The sequence below is a fragment of the Anopheles gambiae genome, chromosome 2 (genome assembly GCF_943734735.2).
Source record: "Anopheles gambiae chromosome 2, idAnoGambNW_F1_1, whole genome shotgun sequence".
NCBI lineage: Eukaryota > Metazoa > Arthropoda > Insecta > Diptera > Culicidae > Anopheles > Anopheles gambiae.
In genome coordinates this window covers 86,583,185-86,600,557 of record NC_064601.1, presented here as the reverse complement: position 1 = coordinate 86,600,557, position 17,373 = coordinate 86,583,185, and the positions used below count along the sequence as shown (strand labels likewise).

The window sequence follows — 17,373 nt, the reverse complement described above, 5'->3', positions numbered from 1 at the left end:
TTTAAAGAAGAATGGGTAAATAATCTGTAGAGTATAAGCTTTAAGATAAGTTTGTTAATCTATTTGTATGCTTGTTTGTATAATTTTTATTTACTTTCGTTACACAACTTTAAGTGAAGGTTTTTGAAATTTAAAATTTTAATTAAAATTGTAATTTACGTTGCTACTGATGAAGGCGTAATAGATATGCAAAGTGCTGACGACCAAACATTCTTAATAGGTCATGTATCATATCCAAACGGGAAGATCTAAATTGTTTCTACCACTTAACCACATCCAATTAAAGCAAACAGATCGGCACATTTACTACAAAACGATGATGGCCATTTTACTATCGCTCGGTACACATCGTTCCAGTAGCCCAAGCATCCTTGACACAGTTCGTTGCAGCAGCACCCGAACGAAAGCCAAACAACCGGATACGGCTGCACCCTTACCACCGGTTTCTGCATTACACACAGCGGTTTTGATCGGCACAACGTAGTCACTGTATGTTTGACTTTTCCTCGTCGGTGTGCGGGAAATAGCCGATGGTGAAGGTCACCGAACGGCACTCCTAGAATGACTGGTTGTCTGTTAGGTTAGTGCATGGTTTAATAGGTCAGGGGACGAGGCGTTCGGTGTAAAGGCTATTTTACGCTTTCGGGTATGATCAGCTAAATGAATGAATCACAGAATTAAAGCCAAATGACCTGCTTGAGACTAAACGTTTGGTGTTCAATGAGGTGAGTCAATACTAAAGCGGCATCAGATGTTCTTTACAGTTAAAGGAATGTGCAGTACATGTAGGGGTGGGGCAGGTCCAGACAGCTTACGCTACAGTTGTTAGTGATCTTCGAAGAGTAGAATTTATATGATTTTGTTTTAAATGTGCACAATGTCGATTTAAATTTTGAAGCCCTCTTATTGATTTAGATGTTTAATTGTATGAAATCCATTTTTGATTTATGGATCTTTCATTATAAATCTAAAAATTTACGTTATTATGTTGTATCAATATCTTCAGATAATATGCTGGGTAATATTAGTTGCTTTAAAATACCTGCTCAGTACGCTTTTCGAAGATAATGCCGAAAAAAGTAGATTCAAAAATAACTAGCCACGCTACGGCGACGATATTCTACGTTCCTTCAGAGTAATGAGTGAAAGCGAACAAAGAGCAACACACCGACAGTGAAACAAAACACTCGGACAACACACAAATACATATTGTAGGCGGAAAAGGTGCGTTACGGACAGAAAAAAACAAACAGGGAAAGGTTCACATGATAACAACAACAATAATAGTTTGAAGATGCACACATTTCAACTCCATTCTTCCCCAGCAAACGAGCTAGAGATAGAGATAGAGAAAGACAGAGCGCGTTGCAGCACGTGTGCCAGTGGCTAGAGGTGACGCACAATGGGAGTTTGGGCAGTTTGTGGCAGGTTTGGATGTTGTTCGCTTACCTATCATGACCCGTGCCGGGACCGCATTCCACTCGAGCCAGAACGTGATAAACGATGAGGTCACCAGTATGATGCCCGGTATAAAGACGGTCGTGAAATAGAAGGCTCGATCCCGCGTAAACATAAGATCTACTTTCAGGCAACTGTAATTACCTAGTGGGTTGTTGTTGTTGTTGTTGTTGTTGAGCGCGTGAAGCGTTCGCCGGACGTCGAAGTGGTGGCGTTGGGTGTAATGCCCCGAGGATATAGGGCGGGTCAAAAGGTTATGAAACGTATGCCGAGAGTTGAACAATGAAGGAAATATGTTTGTGTGTTCATAGTTGTGGGCAAACAAACGGGAATTTAAATGTAAATATTTGAATTTATGAAAAGGTTGGACATTTTTCGATTTATGTTTTTGTTGTTGTAAGAAACAAATGAGTTTAACACCCCAGGTTAAACACAATTTAAGCAATTAAATCAACATCAAGGGGTAATGAGAAGGAATGCAGAAATGGAAGAAGAAGAGAGAGAAAGAGAGAGAGAGAGAGAGAGAGAGAGAAAAAGAGAAAGAGAAGAAAATGGGGATGAAAACGAAAGGATTAAGCAATGCATTTGATTAGAATTAATTTTTCATTTTCATGTAGAAATTATTAAAATCCCTCTAAACCAATTGTATTCATTACTCCAATATGTGATAAAAAATAACATAAACTAATATTTAATAATGTTTTGCTTCCGTTGCTCGAGCTGGAAATTGGAAAGGAACTGTCACAAACTAAAACAAACTAATCCGAATCAGTGCCGATACTGTAGCAAACCAGAAAACAATGATAATGGTACACAACACCCACTAGCAGGAGCTGCTATTTAGAATCCTTACCGACCCGGGGCGGAATTATCGACCAAAAGGCAAGCATTCGGGGGGCGGGAGTAAAGGTAACAAACACAACAACCGAAGGCATTTGTACATCTAGCTAGGAGGAACACTCTTACCGTAATCTGAAAGGCGTCACTGAGCAGACCGTTTAATGCATTAATTGGCTGAGTGGTTTATGTTGATCATTGTGTGTGTGTTTTTAATCTAAACACGGCGACAAGAACGCAGGGAGGATAACGAAAAAGGAATATCTGTGCGACATAGAGTGGCCGAATGGAGACGCCAGGTATTTGGTTTGGTAAAATATGGCGAATAATCATGCAGTACTTTGTATTGAGCTTATCGTGTGGGTATGTAGAGAAATGTGTGTGAATTGTTGAGTGTGGAAATGTAACAGGAATGATCATTTAAGAAAATATCGTAAAAAGAGCGCCTCATTTCATGGCAAACAGTTTCCCGGTAGCGCAATTAAAAATAGGAAACATTGCATGATTGATGGTTACATTAGCAGGTAACGGAAACACTGAAATTCGAAATCGATTCATGCAGTTTGATGAATGCAAGTAGTTACAAGCGTGTTTGCCGCTCGCGCACACAGCCTCGCAAACGTCAATGATTGAGATGAATGTGTCGATAAAAAGGGCTGGCATTCTCAACTGTTTGCACTTGTTCGCTATCGATGAGTGGAGTAGTTGAGCGTGTGTGTTGCGCTCGCTACCAGCCACCAACAGGGCCACTGTTCCAGGGCTTGAAGCAGTGAGGGGGTTGCTCGTCCGGGAGGGATTGTTTGCTTGTTAGCAAACTAGTTTAGTGTATTTGTCAGGCCTATCGATCCGTTCAGTTCGGGATGGAATTGTGCGTCCGGTCGGTGTGTTCATGTGCGTCTCGGTGGGCTTCGGTGGGCAGCAGGCCAGACCGACCGGCTGGCACCGTTTGTGGCGCTGCCACCGGTACGAGAGCATGATTCACATCTGTATGTGTATGTTTGTGTGCGTAAATGTTTTTGTTTTGTTGCTTCTCTGTCGCTTGATCATTTACCTATCATCGAGCGTGCCGGGACGGCGTTCCATTCCAGCCAGAACGTGATGAACGATGACGTCACCAGTATGATGCCCGGTATAAAGACGGTCGTGAAATAGAACGCTCGATCTCTCGTAAATATTAAATCCACCTTCAGACAACTGTAATTTCCTACGCACACTCACACAAATTATACACAAACATACGGCCATAGATAGGCATTGGAGGTATTGGGTAAAAGGGAACAGGGAAAAAGAGAGAGAGAGAAAAAGAAACAGAGAGAAGGTTTCATACGGTCAACGAGTTTGGCTTTTTGCGGTTCACTACGGCTGTATTGTAAGGTTAACATTGATGAAACATTTTTTTATAGCAATACGCAATTGTTTTGAAAACGTTATTTTCGCTTTGATTTCGCACTACCGGGATTGAGTACTAGAGAGAGAGAGAGGAAAGTACAACTAACAGCACATAACAGAGCGGAATGTAAAGTGAGCCATTGGGAATCGGTAATACAATCGGGACATAGAAGATGAAGCTGTCTATAACAGAGGGAAAACGCTTTTTGTAACGAACAGTAACACGCATCCAAGTAAATGAACAAAATGTGTAACAAAAGACAAATTACTTTGGAACTGTGAAAATCACAAATTATAACATGTTTTACTTAACAACCACTACTTAAACTGAAAAGAAAACAGCAAGCTTAAACTATATTATCGGATTAAATTGTTGTGTACAGGTGCATACTAGTAAGAAAGGAATACAAATATAACATAAAAGGCATTAAATTTCATGCTTCTATTTTTTTTACATCCATTGACGACTGACAGAAAATTGACTGACCGAGAATATGATGGAAGGAGCTTACACGTGCCATTTGATTAATAGTATTGAATATATTCTAAAAACTGTTTTCAAAATCATTTCGAATTTAGAATGCCACACTAATTAGCGACATTAACAACTTCTGTGAGCTGGTTTTTATCTTTAAATGCCGAAGATGTGACAAAAGAGATAATTAAAATCTATACCTACGCAACGAAGCAAGTTAGGGATACCATTTTTGAAAAACTTGTTTGAAATTCATGATCGTTGAAGCTAACCATCCATAGTCGATCCGAAACGTGCTACAAGATTACTTAAAAAAACCAAGTGCAATAGGTGCAACGATTCCAAATCCAGGCTAGTTTCCAAACGAGAGTGATTAAAACGAAGCTCGATAGAGATAGATAGAGTAAAGAACAAAAACGATAGTTCAACACAAACCCACTAAACCAAAAAAAAAGCCTAAAAGAGACGGTGTAAACACTCGAAACCAAAATGCTACGGCTAGCGAAGCGAAGAGACGCCAAAAACATAAACGGCAGGAGTGTAGTTTGCTTTCTGGTTCTGGGGAGCGAGGGGAAGGGGTTTCGGCAAACAAACAGGGAAGGGTGGAAGGAAAAGAAATAGTTTTGAATGCTTGTATGTACCTTGCTCCTCAAATCGTCTCTGACATAAATTACAAAGAAACTCTTCGTCTTCTACCGACAACGTTTGTCCTTCGGCTGATGAAGAAAATGTTTTGCACGTGCATTATGTCATTGTGGGTTGTTTGCTTGATAATTTGATTACGTTGTTCATATACTGAGAGGAGGAGGCATCGGGAAATGCATCGGGACTGTGGTGGTGAAGGTTTTGGGGACGGGTAGCAAGAGTTTATTTGCTGTTTTTTGTGTTTTCAGCATGCGTAACGCATTTTATCTTCGGTCGTGTTTTTGAGGAGAGGAAAAAGGACTGAATTATGAAATTTTCTTAAACAATTAAACCAATGAACAGAGTAAGAAAAACGTTATATACTTTTAAATTTAATTCTTAACGTAATGTTTTATGTTGAATGTACCACCGTACTTCGTGAGCAGAAGCAGAAGTAAGTAAAAAAAAAATGTGTGCAAAAAAGGTTAAAGTGCAGATTGTAAAAAAAAGTTAAACTGATAGGACGAAACAATTCCAACTAAGAATGTCCCAAACTAATAAATACCAACTTTATTTTAGCAAACTAAAAAATCCAATCATATCCCTTTACGTAAAAAACTATTTCAATGTAACAGGTATAACATGTTGCAAACGAAACTTGGCAAACACAAAATTAGCCAACCTATTCAGTAATCATGATTTTTCAGTGACACTACCAACTCTGAACCAAACAAAAATGTGTATGTCCAATGGTCCAAGCTTTTTCTTCATAATTAATGCAAGCAAATTGCAATTCCCTAGATGCCTTCCGGTGCATAAAGTCTGCCCACGCAATGTTTCAATTTCCTGTTGACCTTGCGTTTGTCACTTACATAGCACAGGAACAACTCTGCTTAATCACATTCATTAATTAATGAAGAGGACTGCCCGTACAGTGGGGTGGATAATTTAATCGCTCGAAAGCGGGTAAACGAGAGAAAGCAAAAAAATATATATAACTATGATAATGTCGTCGTGAGTCTCTGTCTTACTGGCCAACAAGAGAGGGCCAAAGAAAATAACGAAGCCCATAAGACACAAAAAACACAGATAAATGAATGCGCTGCTTTTCTTCGCTTTACCAATGCGTGGCTGGTTTCATCGAGCGCTCTTGTATAGCCGTCGGGAGCTTGGTGAGCGTAGACGATTGGGAGTAGCAAGAGGCCAAATGGGACATTTGATTTACATCGCTCTTGCGGGGACCGTGGGAGTTGCACACTGTTTTAATTGTGACTGGAATAGAAATGGCACGCGTCCGTCACGCGACGAACGGGGCTGCAATAATTTGCAATTTTCACCCGATTACTCTAATGGGCGCACTAATGGGCGCAGGCGTGTTGTCCTAAGGTCAACGAGTTGCTAATGCAAGCGTGGGCACGGGCGATCTTAAGACATCTGAAGGATGCTTACGCGTAAGCTCCTTCCAGCGGCTGGGCCACCCGCAGGTGGCCGCAGTAGGATGGTACATGCCAACTCATAACCGGAAAAGCAAGTCGAACGAAACGAGTTATTACCACACAAATTTAAGGCAATTGAAATGAATGGGAAGTTGGAACTTGGGAGAAGAAATGTTACAATACAAAATGTAGGAATAATATGAACTCATAATTGAATCAATTGAAAAAAAAACTGTGCAATTTTCAACAGGAATGAAGGATATAGGATAATAATGTCACAGATTTTTTTTAAATTGTCTTATGCTAACAGAACGAAATAGTTTTGCGTTTTTACACAATGTTGTAATTATTATAAATTACATAATTCGATACAACACACTATTAAACCCCGGATAGGTAAATTAAGAAAATGCAAAACGAAAATATTGCAAGTGCTTAATAGGACAATGTTTCTTATAAAACAAAACAATATGCAATAAAGTTCCATTTCAAAACCACAATCATTATCAGCAAACGCTTTACAGCTCCAAAGAAAAGAAACGGAACCGGCGGAGAGGAAGAACGAACGAAATAATGATCACAAAATAAGACTTAACAAAAAACCGGTCGTAAAACACTGGAGCTAAATGTCCAGCATTGTTATGGTTGGTTTTTTTCCATCTCCCTTCCCATTTCTCTGCCCCACACTGCAGAGCAGAATAGAGTTCCAGTTCTTTGCGGCGCGGTACCGAGCGGCCTACGGCCCGCGGCGCAAAGCAAGTCCATTCACTTACCTCTCCAGCTGGCTTTGATGGGGCAGGCAATGGTTTGGTTCTGTATCAAGTACGCATTTAGGGTCGTGAGCGAAGGGCTCTTGCGGAGAGTGTCCTCGTCGTTCTTCCAGACGTACGTTATTGCCGATTGTTCGTACGATACTGTGGAAAGCGAGAAAAGGCGATAGAATAAAGCAGAAGAGAGGTTGTAGACTACTACTGAAAGACGTTAAATAAATAAAGCATCGGCAAGATCGGTCTCTACTTACTGCTTTCTAAAGCAAACGAACACAGCGGATCGTCGAAGGGAAATATGTTCAACCGGCCCTGGCATGACAGTATCAGATGCCGCCTGCAAATTGAATTGGTAAATTCCATTAAATCCCGTTTTCTGTTGGCAACCGCCACGAACGGAGCACGCCCGTACCTCATTAAATAATTAATCGTCCCGTTGCGGTATATCCGCAGCGCGAAGTGCATCGGTATGATCGGATCCTTAAAGTCGCCGTGCATGATGAAGTACGTATCCGGTAACCAAATGTCTTCGTGGTGGTGTATCGCGTTGAGATACTCGTACTGGGACTGGTTGGCGTACCGGAGCCGCGGATCGAACCACTGCTGCTGCAGCAGAAACTCGACCTCGTATTTCTGTGCGGTGATTGGAGAGGGACGATGGAGAGAGAGAGAAAAAAAAATAGAACAAGGATGGAAAACAGACACGATGAGCAGGAATTTGTGCTTGATGCAACAATGAACAATTCACGCCCAAGTATCACACCTACCAAACTAGATTCGTCGGGGGACGCTAAGCTTAATAGTAAAACGCTAACGTTCACAGTCAATGTACCTGCAACGAGACGAAGCATAAGGGGACGTACAATGCATTTGGTGTGTAGGACAACGGTGTTTTCGTGTGACTATGACATGACGCGGTCAACGAATCGGTCATGTTTTCGGGACTTCAAAAACAAATCAAACAAGTTCACTGCTGCCTCGTCCGCGTGCAATCAGCATGAACATTGCACAGGTTCTACTGCTATGTTGCGGCATAAAGTACAAAACAATGCACGAAATTAAAATCAAACGATCGTCACAAGAAAATACTTAATATAAATTAGACACTTGACATGTTGAACGTAAAAGTGTATCTAAAGAAAAGAAAAAAAAAAACAATTGTGCAACAAAACTCGTTCAGAAAAAAATGTGCATCAAGTATGGAAACAATGTTTAATAGTTTGAGTAAAAAATTGAGAATAAAATGTAAAAAAATCGTAAAATGGTTGTAGTTTTGGCTCTCAAATACCAATTTAATCCGTAAAAAAACTAAGAAAAACTCAGTTAGAACAATTAAATAGTCGCAATGTGCTGAAATACAAATTTTGCAACGAGTGCCATTTAATGCATTAAATAATGTTCTATGTGATGAAGCTTATGTTTCATGCGTGAATAGGAGAACTAAAGAGAAAGCAAATAGGAAAAATAGAAAACAAAGAAAAATATATAGCAACACAGCAATACACCACACTGATACACCAATGAAGCACATTCAGTAGGGAAGGGGAGCTTCTCGGTACACCTAGTTACACCGGCAATAAGGAAACGCTATCATACATACGCGCCAAACGATGAGATAGAAACAAATAAAAACCAAACCAAAGGTTAAACTGAAATCAAACCATAAGGGGATGCGCATCAGGAAGAAAAAAAAACACTAAAATAAAACACACACACACACACATAGAAACTGGAAAAAACCGAAACGGGTGACGGAAGGCAATATAATGGAACAAAGAGAGCAAGAGAGGTAGGTAGTAGCGGACGTAAAACTGGTAGCAGACAAAATTAAGGGCACAAGGGAAAGCAAACGGACCACGATTCTGGGGTCGTCCTGGAACACGCATATCCGGTATGTGTTTAGCCATTTCCGGCGTGTGCATGCCACAGCAAAAATCCGCATCTGCAAAGAGGAAGAGAGATAAGAAGAAGAAGCAAAAACAACACGACACTAGCCTTGGAATGTTCGGGGGAGGTTGTTGGGGGGACTGTAGTGGCCTGAGAGTGAATTTAAGATAAGTGTGGAGGGGTTGAGGGGTGGGAGAGTTGATCTTCTGTCGACTGTTTGTTCCCTTTCCACCAGGACACGGTGGACATGTGTGCGTGTTGTAAGTGAGTCTATGTGGTTGTTTTTTTGTGAAAGATCTTTCAAAGGATTGTTTCACATATTTCGTTTATTGTAGTCTGTTTTGTACTCTTGACAGCTTTAAGTATTGCTTCGCGTATACGTGTAGACAGACAGAGGAAGAAAGAGGGAGAAAGTGTGAGATTGGAAGACATAATTAGTTGGAAGACGATTATTCGGTGCTTCCGATAGTGTGTGTTCGATCGTTCGATTCCAGTTTTTTTTCCGGAAAAGCTTTGAACATAGTCACCGTCCTCGGTGTGAGATTGTAGATGTGGCGTAACGGCTGAACAGTGGTTGGAAAAAATTGTTTTGCTGCAAAACTACTAGGAGTTTAATGAAGAGAAGCGCTTTAGAGGGGAAACATTGCATTAGGAGGAGAAACGATGCATTATGACATTGCAGTGGAGTGTGCAAACGGAACATGAGTTTCAGGTAAGCCGGCGTGAAGAAAACGGAAGATAACAAGCTTACGAAAGCGAAGATTTCAGTGGAAAAATAGTGACTGATGTTTCTACACTAATCACTATTTTTTCCTTCTGCTGAAAGTCATGCCAGTGCTAATGGTAAACAGAAGTAATGTTATTGATAAAAATGAAAAAAGACTAAACATTTGCTAATGTTATGATGGAATGATACAACAGAAACCCACTGTTTAATAATAAAGCAAAATCATTGATTACGAAACATAGAATACATTGAGTAAGAATAACGTTTCTGATAAGAATGATGACATTTAAAGAGACGTGAACAAATGGCGGAGAGATACTGGACAATCTAAAATGTCTAAAACAAAACTAAAACAAAAGACATGTCATTAAAATTAGTTCGGGATGATTGTTTCAGAAAACTACTGCTCAAATCAAATAAAACTATTCAAAAACATTTCTTGATCAAATAAACAACAAAAATGGATAGGTCAAAAGTAACTACTGCCTATTAAAATACACATGGCATGAGATAAAAGTTCGCCATCGGTTGAATAGTAAAATGAAAGGAAAAATAAATGAACAGCTCAAAACCTTCCACTTACCGTCCACTGGTGGTAGCAAACGCTTATCGTAACGGGAGTTTTTTAACAGATGATCTAAAATTTCCTTATCCGACTTTCCTTCCGCGAATCTGGGGCGAAGAGAAAAATGGTTGCATTAGTTTGTCTGCCGCTTTGCCACGTTTCGTGCGTTTCTATGTATCCTATAAATTTATCTAACAGTTCACAGAAAACACATGCAAAACGAAAAAACGATCAGAAATGATAGAGAAAAGAGCACACATGATGGTCACAGGAGAACCAACTTTCATTCGTTCGCGGTCACGGTAGACTGCTTGCTCTGTTGTGGGACATTTAAGTAATTGTCCTTGTGTACGTAAAAGTGTGACAACCTTTAACAGTTATGGTGTGTACTAGGGTAGACAAATCGTTGCGTAATGGAATCATTGCATAATGGTTTTGGGCTGTAATGTTAGAGAAAAACAAGGAACGGGCCTGTTTGCATGTGGATGGTTAGTCTAGACTGTATGGTATTTACCGAACTCTTCCTCTTCTGCTAGGTTAAGTCACAATGGGGGAGTTGACCGGGTGGGGGGAGAAATAGAATGTGATGCGTTAGAAAACGATGGTTGAGCATTGTTTAACAGTATTGCCTACAGTAATGTTATATGTTATATTTCTTGCGCGTTTGCAAACTGGCGAGCCTAGCGTACTCTAGAAGTATCGTTTTTTGGAATATAGCGGAGCTGCATGGGAGAGCGCGAAAATGATGTTTTTTTTAAAGAAATTTGGCAACTACTTTGGACTCTCAAAGTGTATAGTTCGTGGAGCTTTAGTAAATGAGCATCAATTTTTGTTGGCAATGAAAGCTGGCATAGAGATAGTACATATAGCTTTACAGGTTATATCCAAATCAAGACGCGGTATTAATGATGATTAAACAACACGAGGCACGAATAAAAACAATATATTTTTTTTTAAATAATATTTACAGGGGGTTGCTTTACCGGGTTATAACCTTTTTAAGGTTCATTCATTCGAGAAAAACATTATTTTGAAGAGATTATCCTGGTCACGGCACCACAAAATAAAGATTCTATGATTCATATGAACTTGATTTTTTGGATAAGTGTGTGAAGTGGTTGCCTAAAGCATTGTTTAATATACAGAGAGGATTGCATCTTATCCTAATTAAACTTCCAATATATTGAACTTTAAGATTAATTATTAATTAATTAATTAAACTTTCATTTTAAGGATAAGATAAGGGCCTTAAGATTTTAAGGATATGCAGCGCATTTGTCTTTGATAAAGAAACCCCCTGTAAACCAACGACATAGACTTAAGTTAAAGGACGTATGAGCATAGAAAACGGGAACGATAGATGAACGGGATGAACAGATGAGCATCAAGATGCGGACAGCTGTTGCAGCTAAGCAAAGAGGGTCCTGGCCAGCGCCGAACAGTACTTACATGGGGTGCGCTGTGTCTGAGGCAACTGTTGGTATCGTTAGATAACATAACGCTAGTAGTACACTAGAGGCTGCGTATAAACAAAGTGAATGTCTTACAAGATGGTGGCTACTGGCGGGCCTGCTGGTCGTAGGCGACGCCGCTACGTCCCGCTGCACGCTCGGCGCGTGGAATTGCGTTGGTTGACGGTGTGCACGATGCCCGAGCGGGACTGGCTGCCCATCGCTACGGCAGGGTTCGTCATCGTGCCGCCGAATGGTGCTGCTGCTAGTGCTGCTGCCGTGCGCGGGCCTGCTGGACGGTGTGACGGTGTGCGCCATTGGACTCGCAGCACTTCTGGACGTCGTCTTCGTCATCGCCCTCGTCGTCGGGATGGCAGGAACGGATGGCGGGGTGGCATGTTGGGGAGCGACTACATGGCGGCTGATGAAGCGGGACAGCTTTTCGAGCACGATCGTCGAGTAACCGTCGAACACGGCCGTTGGCACACGCAGCAGGTTGAAGGACGAATGCCACCGGGAGCTGGTGACGGCGATGGGCTCGGTGGGGGAGGTACGCCGTTTCGTAACCGGGGCCGCCACGGTCCCTTCCGGCGTTGGTTCCGTGCGCAGGTTCCACCGGGTCGGGCTGGTGGAGCTACTGTCCGTTGTTGTCGCCCAGGGCGGTTGATTTGGTGCTGGTGAGTGGTTCGTGATGGTAGTGGTGGTGCTGTCGCTGGTACAGCTGCGGTCGGTTGCGGTTGTGGCCTGCGGTTGATGGCTGTCCAGCAGCTGCAGTGGCTCGGTTGACCAACTTCGCTGGTTGCGGTCCGATCGTACTGGTCGATACTGTAGATGCGCACTTTCGCACGAGTAACCCATATTATGACATCTGCAGCAGTACGTGTTATGGCCGTTGACGACGAACGGGGCATGAAAAAGAGAGAAAAAGAAAACAAAAAGAAAAGCTCAGTGAAGGTCTCAAAAACATTAAATATTCACACACAAATCATCAAAAAATACCCGCAAAACTCCACCTAAGTCTGTTCCTACAGGGCGCCGCATACTTGTTTCGGGGAGGGTTAACAATTTGCAACCGAGAAGCAAACGAATCGATATCATTAATTCCAAATTAATGCCGATTCGATTACACTCGCTAGCGGCGAACGATTCGCACAATTACGGTCGGATTTTGTAATGCCATTCCTTCGCTTCGTCTACGGTGAGTACGGCCCTGCGAATAAGGCGCAGACGTACAAGTGGAGCAATGAGTTAAAATGATGTTCATTACCGATTATAATACCCCTTGGAAACAACCCAAGCACGATAATCTTTTCGCAAAGGGGGGAAAAACGAGATGAAACATTAAGAAGAAATGGAAAAAGTAAATCTTCCATACTTTTTCAACGATGCTTGGTACTACAGCACTGAATTGGAATGAAATATTTAACTGTGTTCTTAACGGTGTTTCGTCTCCACAACAGTAGCGATCGATCGATACCACCTTCAAACACTTTCCCTAGTGTTTGGTATGAAAAAAGTGCCAACGCTGCGATTTCAACGAGTGGAAGTTGTTGTTTAGAAGCCAAAACCGTGCATCATAGCCATTTACTGACGACCGTTTGAACGATTCACCGGTTTGTCTTTCGCCGCTGTGCGCGCTTCATGATCGATCAGAGTGGGTGGTTGTTGCTCCCGGTTGGTGCTGTTTGATCGAAGAAACAATAAAATTTTCCCTATTTGTTGATTGTTTGTGTAGTAAGATGTCTTTGCATGTGCCGAGCACTTGTCTATCGTGCTAAGCGGGAAAAAGTGGTTCAAACACATTCTCGAGTAGCATCTACTCTCAAGAGCACCCCAACACTTGCTTCTAGGTTAAGCGATTACAGCGATAATATCTTTAATTTGTTGCTTTAAAGCACAACCAATGACTCCTGCGCTCTCTCCCTCCTTTTCTCATTACTGATGCCTCGCCCGTACCGATGGTCGCTCAGATTTTACTTTTCTAATCTGATCAGTTTCTTCATCGATGATGCCCCTTGCGGCACATTCATCAGAAGCCAGGAGGATATCAGGAGGCCCAGAACAGTAATTACACTGTAATTACAATTTTTATGACGATCATAGGCTCTTATGATGCCTCGCTTGGGTAATCGGCCGGAAGCATCCGCAACGAGTCGGTGAATTGACAAGCACCAGAAGACCAATTCGACGCTGGCACTGGTTTAATCGAAAACAGACACACAATGAGACACACAGTAACGCAAAAAACCAGCCGACAAAAATTGAGCTGTCTTTTACACATACACACAATTTACTCATGGCCAAACCAAACCACACAGAAAGAGCGAGCGTGGGCGAGGGATATGGGACAATTTCGATCTAATTAATTTTATCGTCCAGGCGATCCGATCCGGCAAATCGGTGTCGGATGTCAGACGTCGTGCCGGTGCCGGGGCTCGGGGACCAAAGATTTATGATGAAGATTGTCGGACTGCACCACAGGTCCTGGGATTCTTTTGCCGGCCCGTGCTGGACGCTTGCCCGCCCAAGATTGATCTGCATGATAGTGTGCCGATCGAGAGTGGCCGCTGGCGTTCGTCCTCCCGTGATAGAAACAGCCATTTGTCAGTGATGTCAGAGCGTGTGATGAGGACGAGGACGAGCGGCACGAGTGAATCGTTTGTAAATTTCAGAAAATTAAACGATACGCACAGTTTGTGCAAAGTTCGCACCGTCATCGTGGAGGGGAGTGTGTTTGGTGGCGACGAAGGTTCGGAACTGAAATTACAGACGCCGCCAGCAAATACAGATCCATTAATCAAACGATTAATTTGTAATATGCTCCTGTGAAGATGTGCCGGCCACATTGCAGCCACACACGACTAGGACAGTTCTCTCTCCGTGTGTGTGTGTGGGTGTGTGTATTCATAGTGGTGTTAGCGTAATGAAATTAGTGGTAAAATTAATTATCGCCTAGACCGATACCGATACAGGACACGCAGGGGCATTGGGGGCTTTGGGCGAACCTATTTTGGAAAGTGCAATTTTCGAGCGCATGGCAAAATATTGTTTAGCATAATCGAAAGCCACACGTTGATTATGCTGCAGTTTGAATATAGAATGGCCATTTGTTTTAAAACCAGTCAAATATGCACACCTGGGCGTGCCCTTTCTCTCTGTCGGCAAGGTGTTGAAATGAAAACGACCTTCTACCCGCACACAAACCCGTGGTATTTACCGCTTAGCATGTGATTTATTTACTCAAGCTGCCTTAAAAAATGGGAGCAATTGAGGGCACTACGAAAATAATGAATTCATAACCCGATCTCTAATTTTATGAATTATCTCGCTCCCCTGCGCTGAACGGAGTTATCGATGCACCACGTACCTAGTGATAGCGTTCTGTATAATTTGCACACCGTTTCGACTGTTATCAAATACCAACGATCAACAAAACTGGCAAATTTGTGATGATGTTATTCAATTATAATTATACCATTACCATATTGCAATGGATGAATAATGCACGGTTCGCGGGGTGCAGCAAATCGTCACCGTCAAGTGCTGCGAATTCGGTGCTTGAAGGGTAGATGTGCAAATTGTGCCTGGCGCTGACGTGGTTTGACGTGGTACAGGACGTGTCTGAACTATGCACAAACGTATAAGGCTGCTCTGAAGGTGACAGTAGCAAGACACGGCTGCGGTCTGTGTTTGAATTTTCGTCTTACACGTTTGACACTGATTGCACTTGACGCTGCATGGTGGTAAGGGAGAGAGTTTCAAGAGGTTTGTCGATGGACGTTTTAAAGGTGGTGGTAGATGTGTCTTATGTTTGGGAGTAAATTCCATTATTAAATTTCAATAGCAATAAAGTTAATTAACATTCATAATCGATACATCTTGTTATGCTGTGTTTTCATATAATAAAGGAAGGGTGGAAGGTAAAACTGGATTTATTTTTAAATACGTATTATTGAACTACCACCAGTAAAGCTGAGAATTTGCAAAATATATAATGGCACAAAATAAAAAAAATAAAAAAAAAGAATTTATAAAAAAATCACAAAACCCCTTTGTATGATTTTAATAACTGTTTGTAAACATTGTCAATTTCCAAAGTTGTGTGCCACACTGCGGTTCCGTTATTGAATAGAATTAGTTTTGCCAAAATGTATACCTGAAAGTAATCTGAATTTCAAGTGAATTGATGTTTTTAACAGTGACGTTAGACAAGCAAACAGTCGATTAGATAGCAGCGTATCAGCACGGTGGCACTGTAATGAAGCTGTTTTATCAAATATCATTCAAGATAAAATCATAATAATGATTGTATATACAAAGCCGTGAAGGTAGATTGTATTTAACGAAACACGAAGTTCATTCGTTAAGTTGCTCTCTCGGCTTTTATATAAATATAAGTGGATTGGTATGAATAGATCCGCTTCACATTTTACAAAGCCGCACACCAAACCCAAAGAGAGAGAAAAGGAGAGAGAAAGATAAAGAGAGAGATAGAGTGAGAGAGTTGAAGTGAGATACAGAGAGAGAAAGAGAGAGAGAGAGAAAGAGAGAGAGAGAGAGAGAGAGAGAGAGAGAGAGAGAGAGAAGTGTAGGGTTTTACTGCATTTTTCTTATTTTTTACAAATTAATCATCGATTGCAATCAAACCTTTTAACATGATTCTACTCGTTCCAGCAGTTTAACTAATCAAACTTGATCTACAGCTGGTTTCGTGAGGCAATCGTCAACTCGCACTACTTGGCAATAAGTGCGTAATAGTTTCAAACTTCCCGCACGTAGGACTGACCAATCAGTCTCAGATGGCCAACCAACTAAGGGAACATTATATTGCTTGAAATGGTTCAAATCAATAGTGAAATATTGCAAGCATTCAGCGGATGTTTGTAATCTCATAATGAAATCCGTCAATCGAATAGGAAGAGGAATGCTTCATTGTTCGTGCTATCTTGCTATCAAATGATTGAATAGTCACATTTATACCCCGGTACAAATCTGATTTATAACTTTATTTATTTACTGCGTAAATTTGGGAAGCATGTGCGGGTTGATAGGTTTACAGCTTATAGTAAAGCCTATAGTTATTTATAGGTTTACAGTTTTTGCACTGTAATGTGTCAGATCTTGATAAGGTTACCGGATGAATAGTTGGCAAATGGCTTATCGTAATTCAACTCTAATATAAACCGGCGAATAACATTGTCCACCCATAAGTCAAGCTTAAGACACTGTGTTGGAAGTACAGCTTCATAATGAAAATTTCCGCGGCAGTAGTCCTGTGCAGTGTGGTTGTTGCGGCCTTTATTGGAAGAGTTATTGCTAGTGATGTCGTAGAGGATAGTTCTGCCAATCCCAGAGCACCGGTCGGAAACAGACTTGCTACCGATGGATACCTACCGTTTTCGGGACAGTTTCCGTACTATGCATATTTAGAAGTTTCAATAGTAAATTTCTCTCCAATCGTGTGTTCAGGAGGACTGATAACTCCAAATTACATTCTGGCAGTAGCTAACGGTTGCTTAAAAGTCAGTGATTCACAAATTATACGTTACGGCACTGCAGCATTGGCCTACAGAAACTATCCTTGGGAGCAGCGCATCAACTTCTCGGCGAGTGCAATCCGTCTTCATCCGACAGAAAATATTGCATTAACTCGTTTGGATTACCCGGTCACCCTAAACAAATATGTGCAGCCAATTCGGTTACCAAGACTGTCTGATTCGCGCTCTTATGTAAATATGGAGGGTACTACCATCGGTT

The 17,373-nt window shown here is 41.5% G+C and overlaps 1 protein-coding gene across 22 annotated transcripts in view; it reads right to left on the bottom strand.

Moving 5' to 3' along the window:
• Positions 1 to 17,373, bottom strand: part of LOC1276287 (glutamate-gated chloride channel) — a 111,929-nt gene that overhangs the window by 22,728 nt on the left and 71,828 nt on the right. For 12 of the 22 annotated variants that reach the window (XM_061652198.1, XM_061652197.1, XM_061652195.1 and 9 more), the window contains exons 4-13: positions 11,615 to 12,484; positions 10,680 to 10,694; positions 10,184 to 10,272; positions 8,842 to 8,928; positions 7,754 to 7,818; positions 7,399 to 7,619; positions 7,241 to 7,323; positions 6,993 to 7,133; positions 4,801 to 4,875; positions 3,347 to 3,499 (exon numbers count right to left, since the gene is read on the bottom strand). In XM_061652198.1, the coding sequence (XP_061508182.1) occupies positions 3,347 to 3,499; positions 4,801 to 4,875; positions 6,993 to 7,133; positions 7,241 to 7,323; positions 7,399 to 7,619; positions 7,754 to 7,818; positions 8,842 to 8,928; positions 10,184 to 10,272; positions 10,680 to 10,694; positions 11,615 to 12,474 (1,789 nt within the window). In that variant the 5' untranslated portion in view covers positions 12,475 to 12,484. Of the gene's footprint in view, positions 1 to 1,449; positions 1,603 to 3,346; positions 3,500 to 4,800; positions 4,876 to 6,992; positions 7,134 to 7,240; positions 7,324 to 7,398; positions 7,620 to 7,753; positions 7,819 to 8,841; positions 8,929 to 10,183; positions 10,273 to 10,679; positions 10,695 to 11,614; positions 12,485 to 17,373 lie in introns of all 22 variants that reach the window. The other 10 variants (XM_061652206.1, XM_061652215.1, XM_061652216.1 and 7 more) reach the window with 7 other exon arrangements.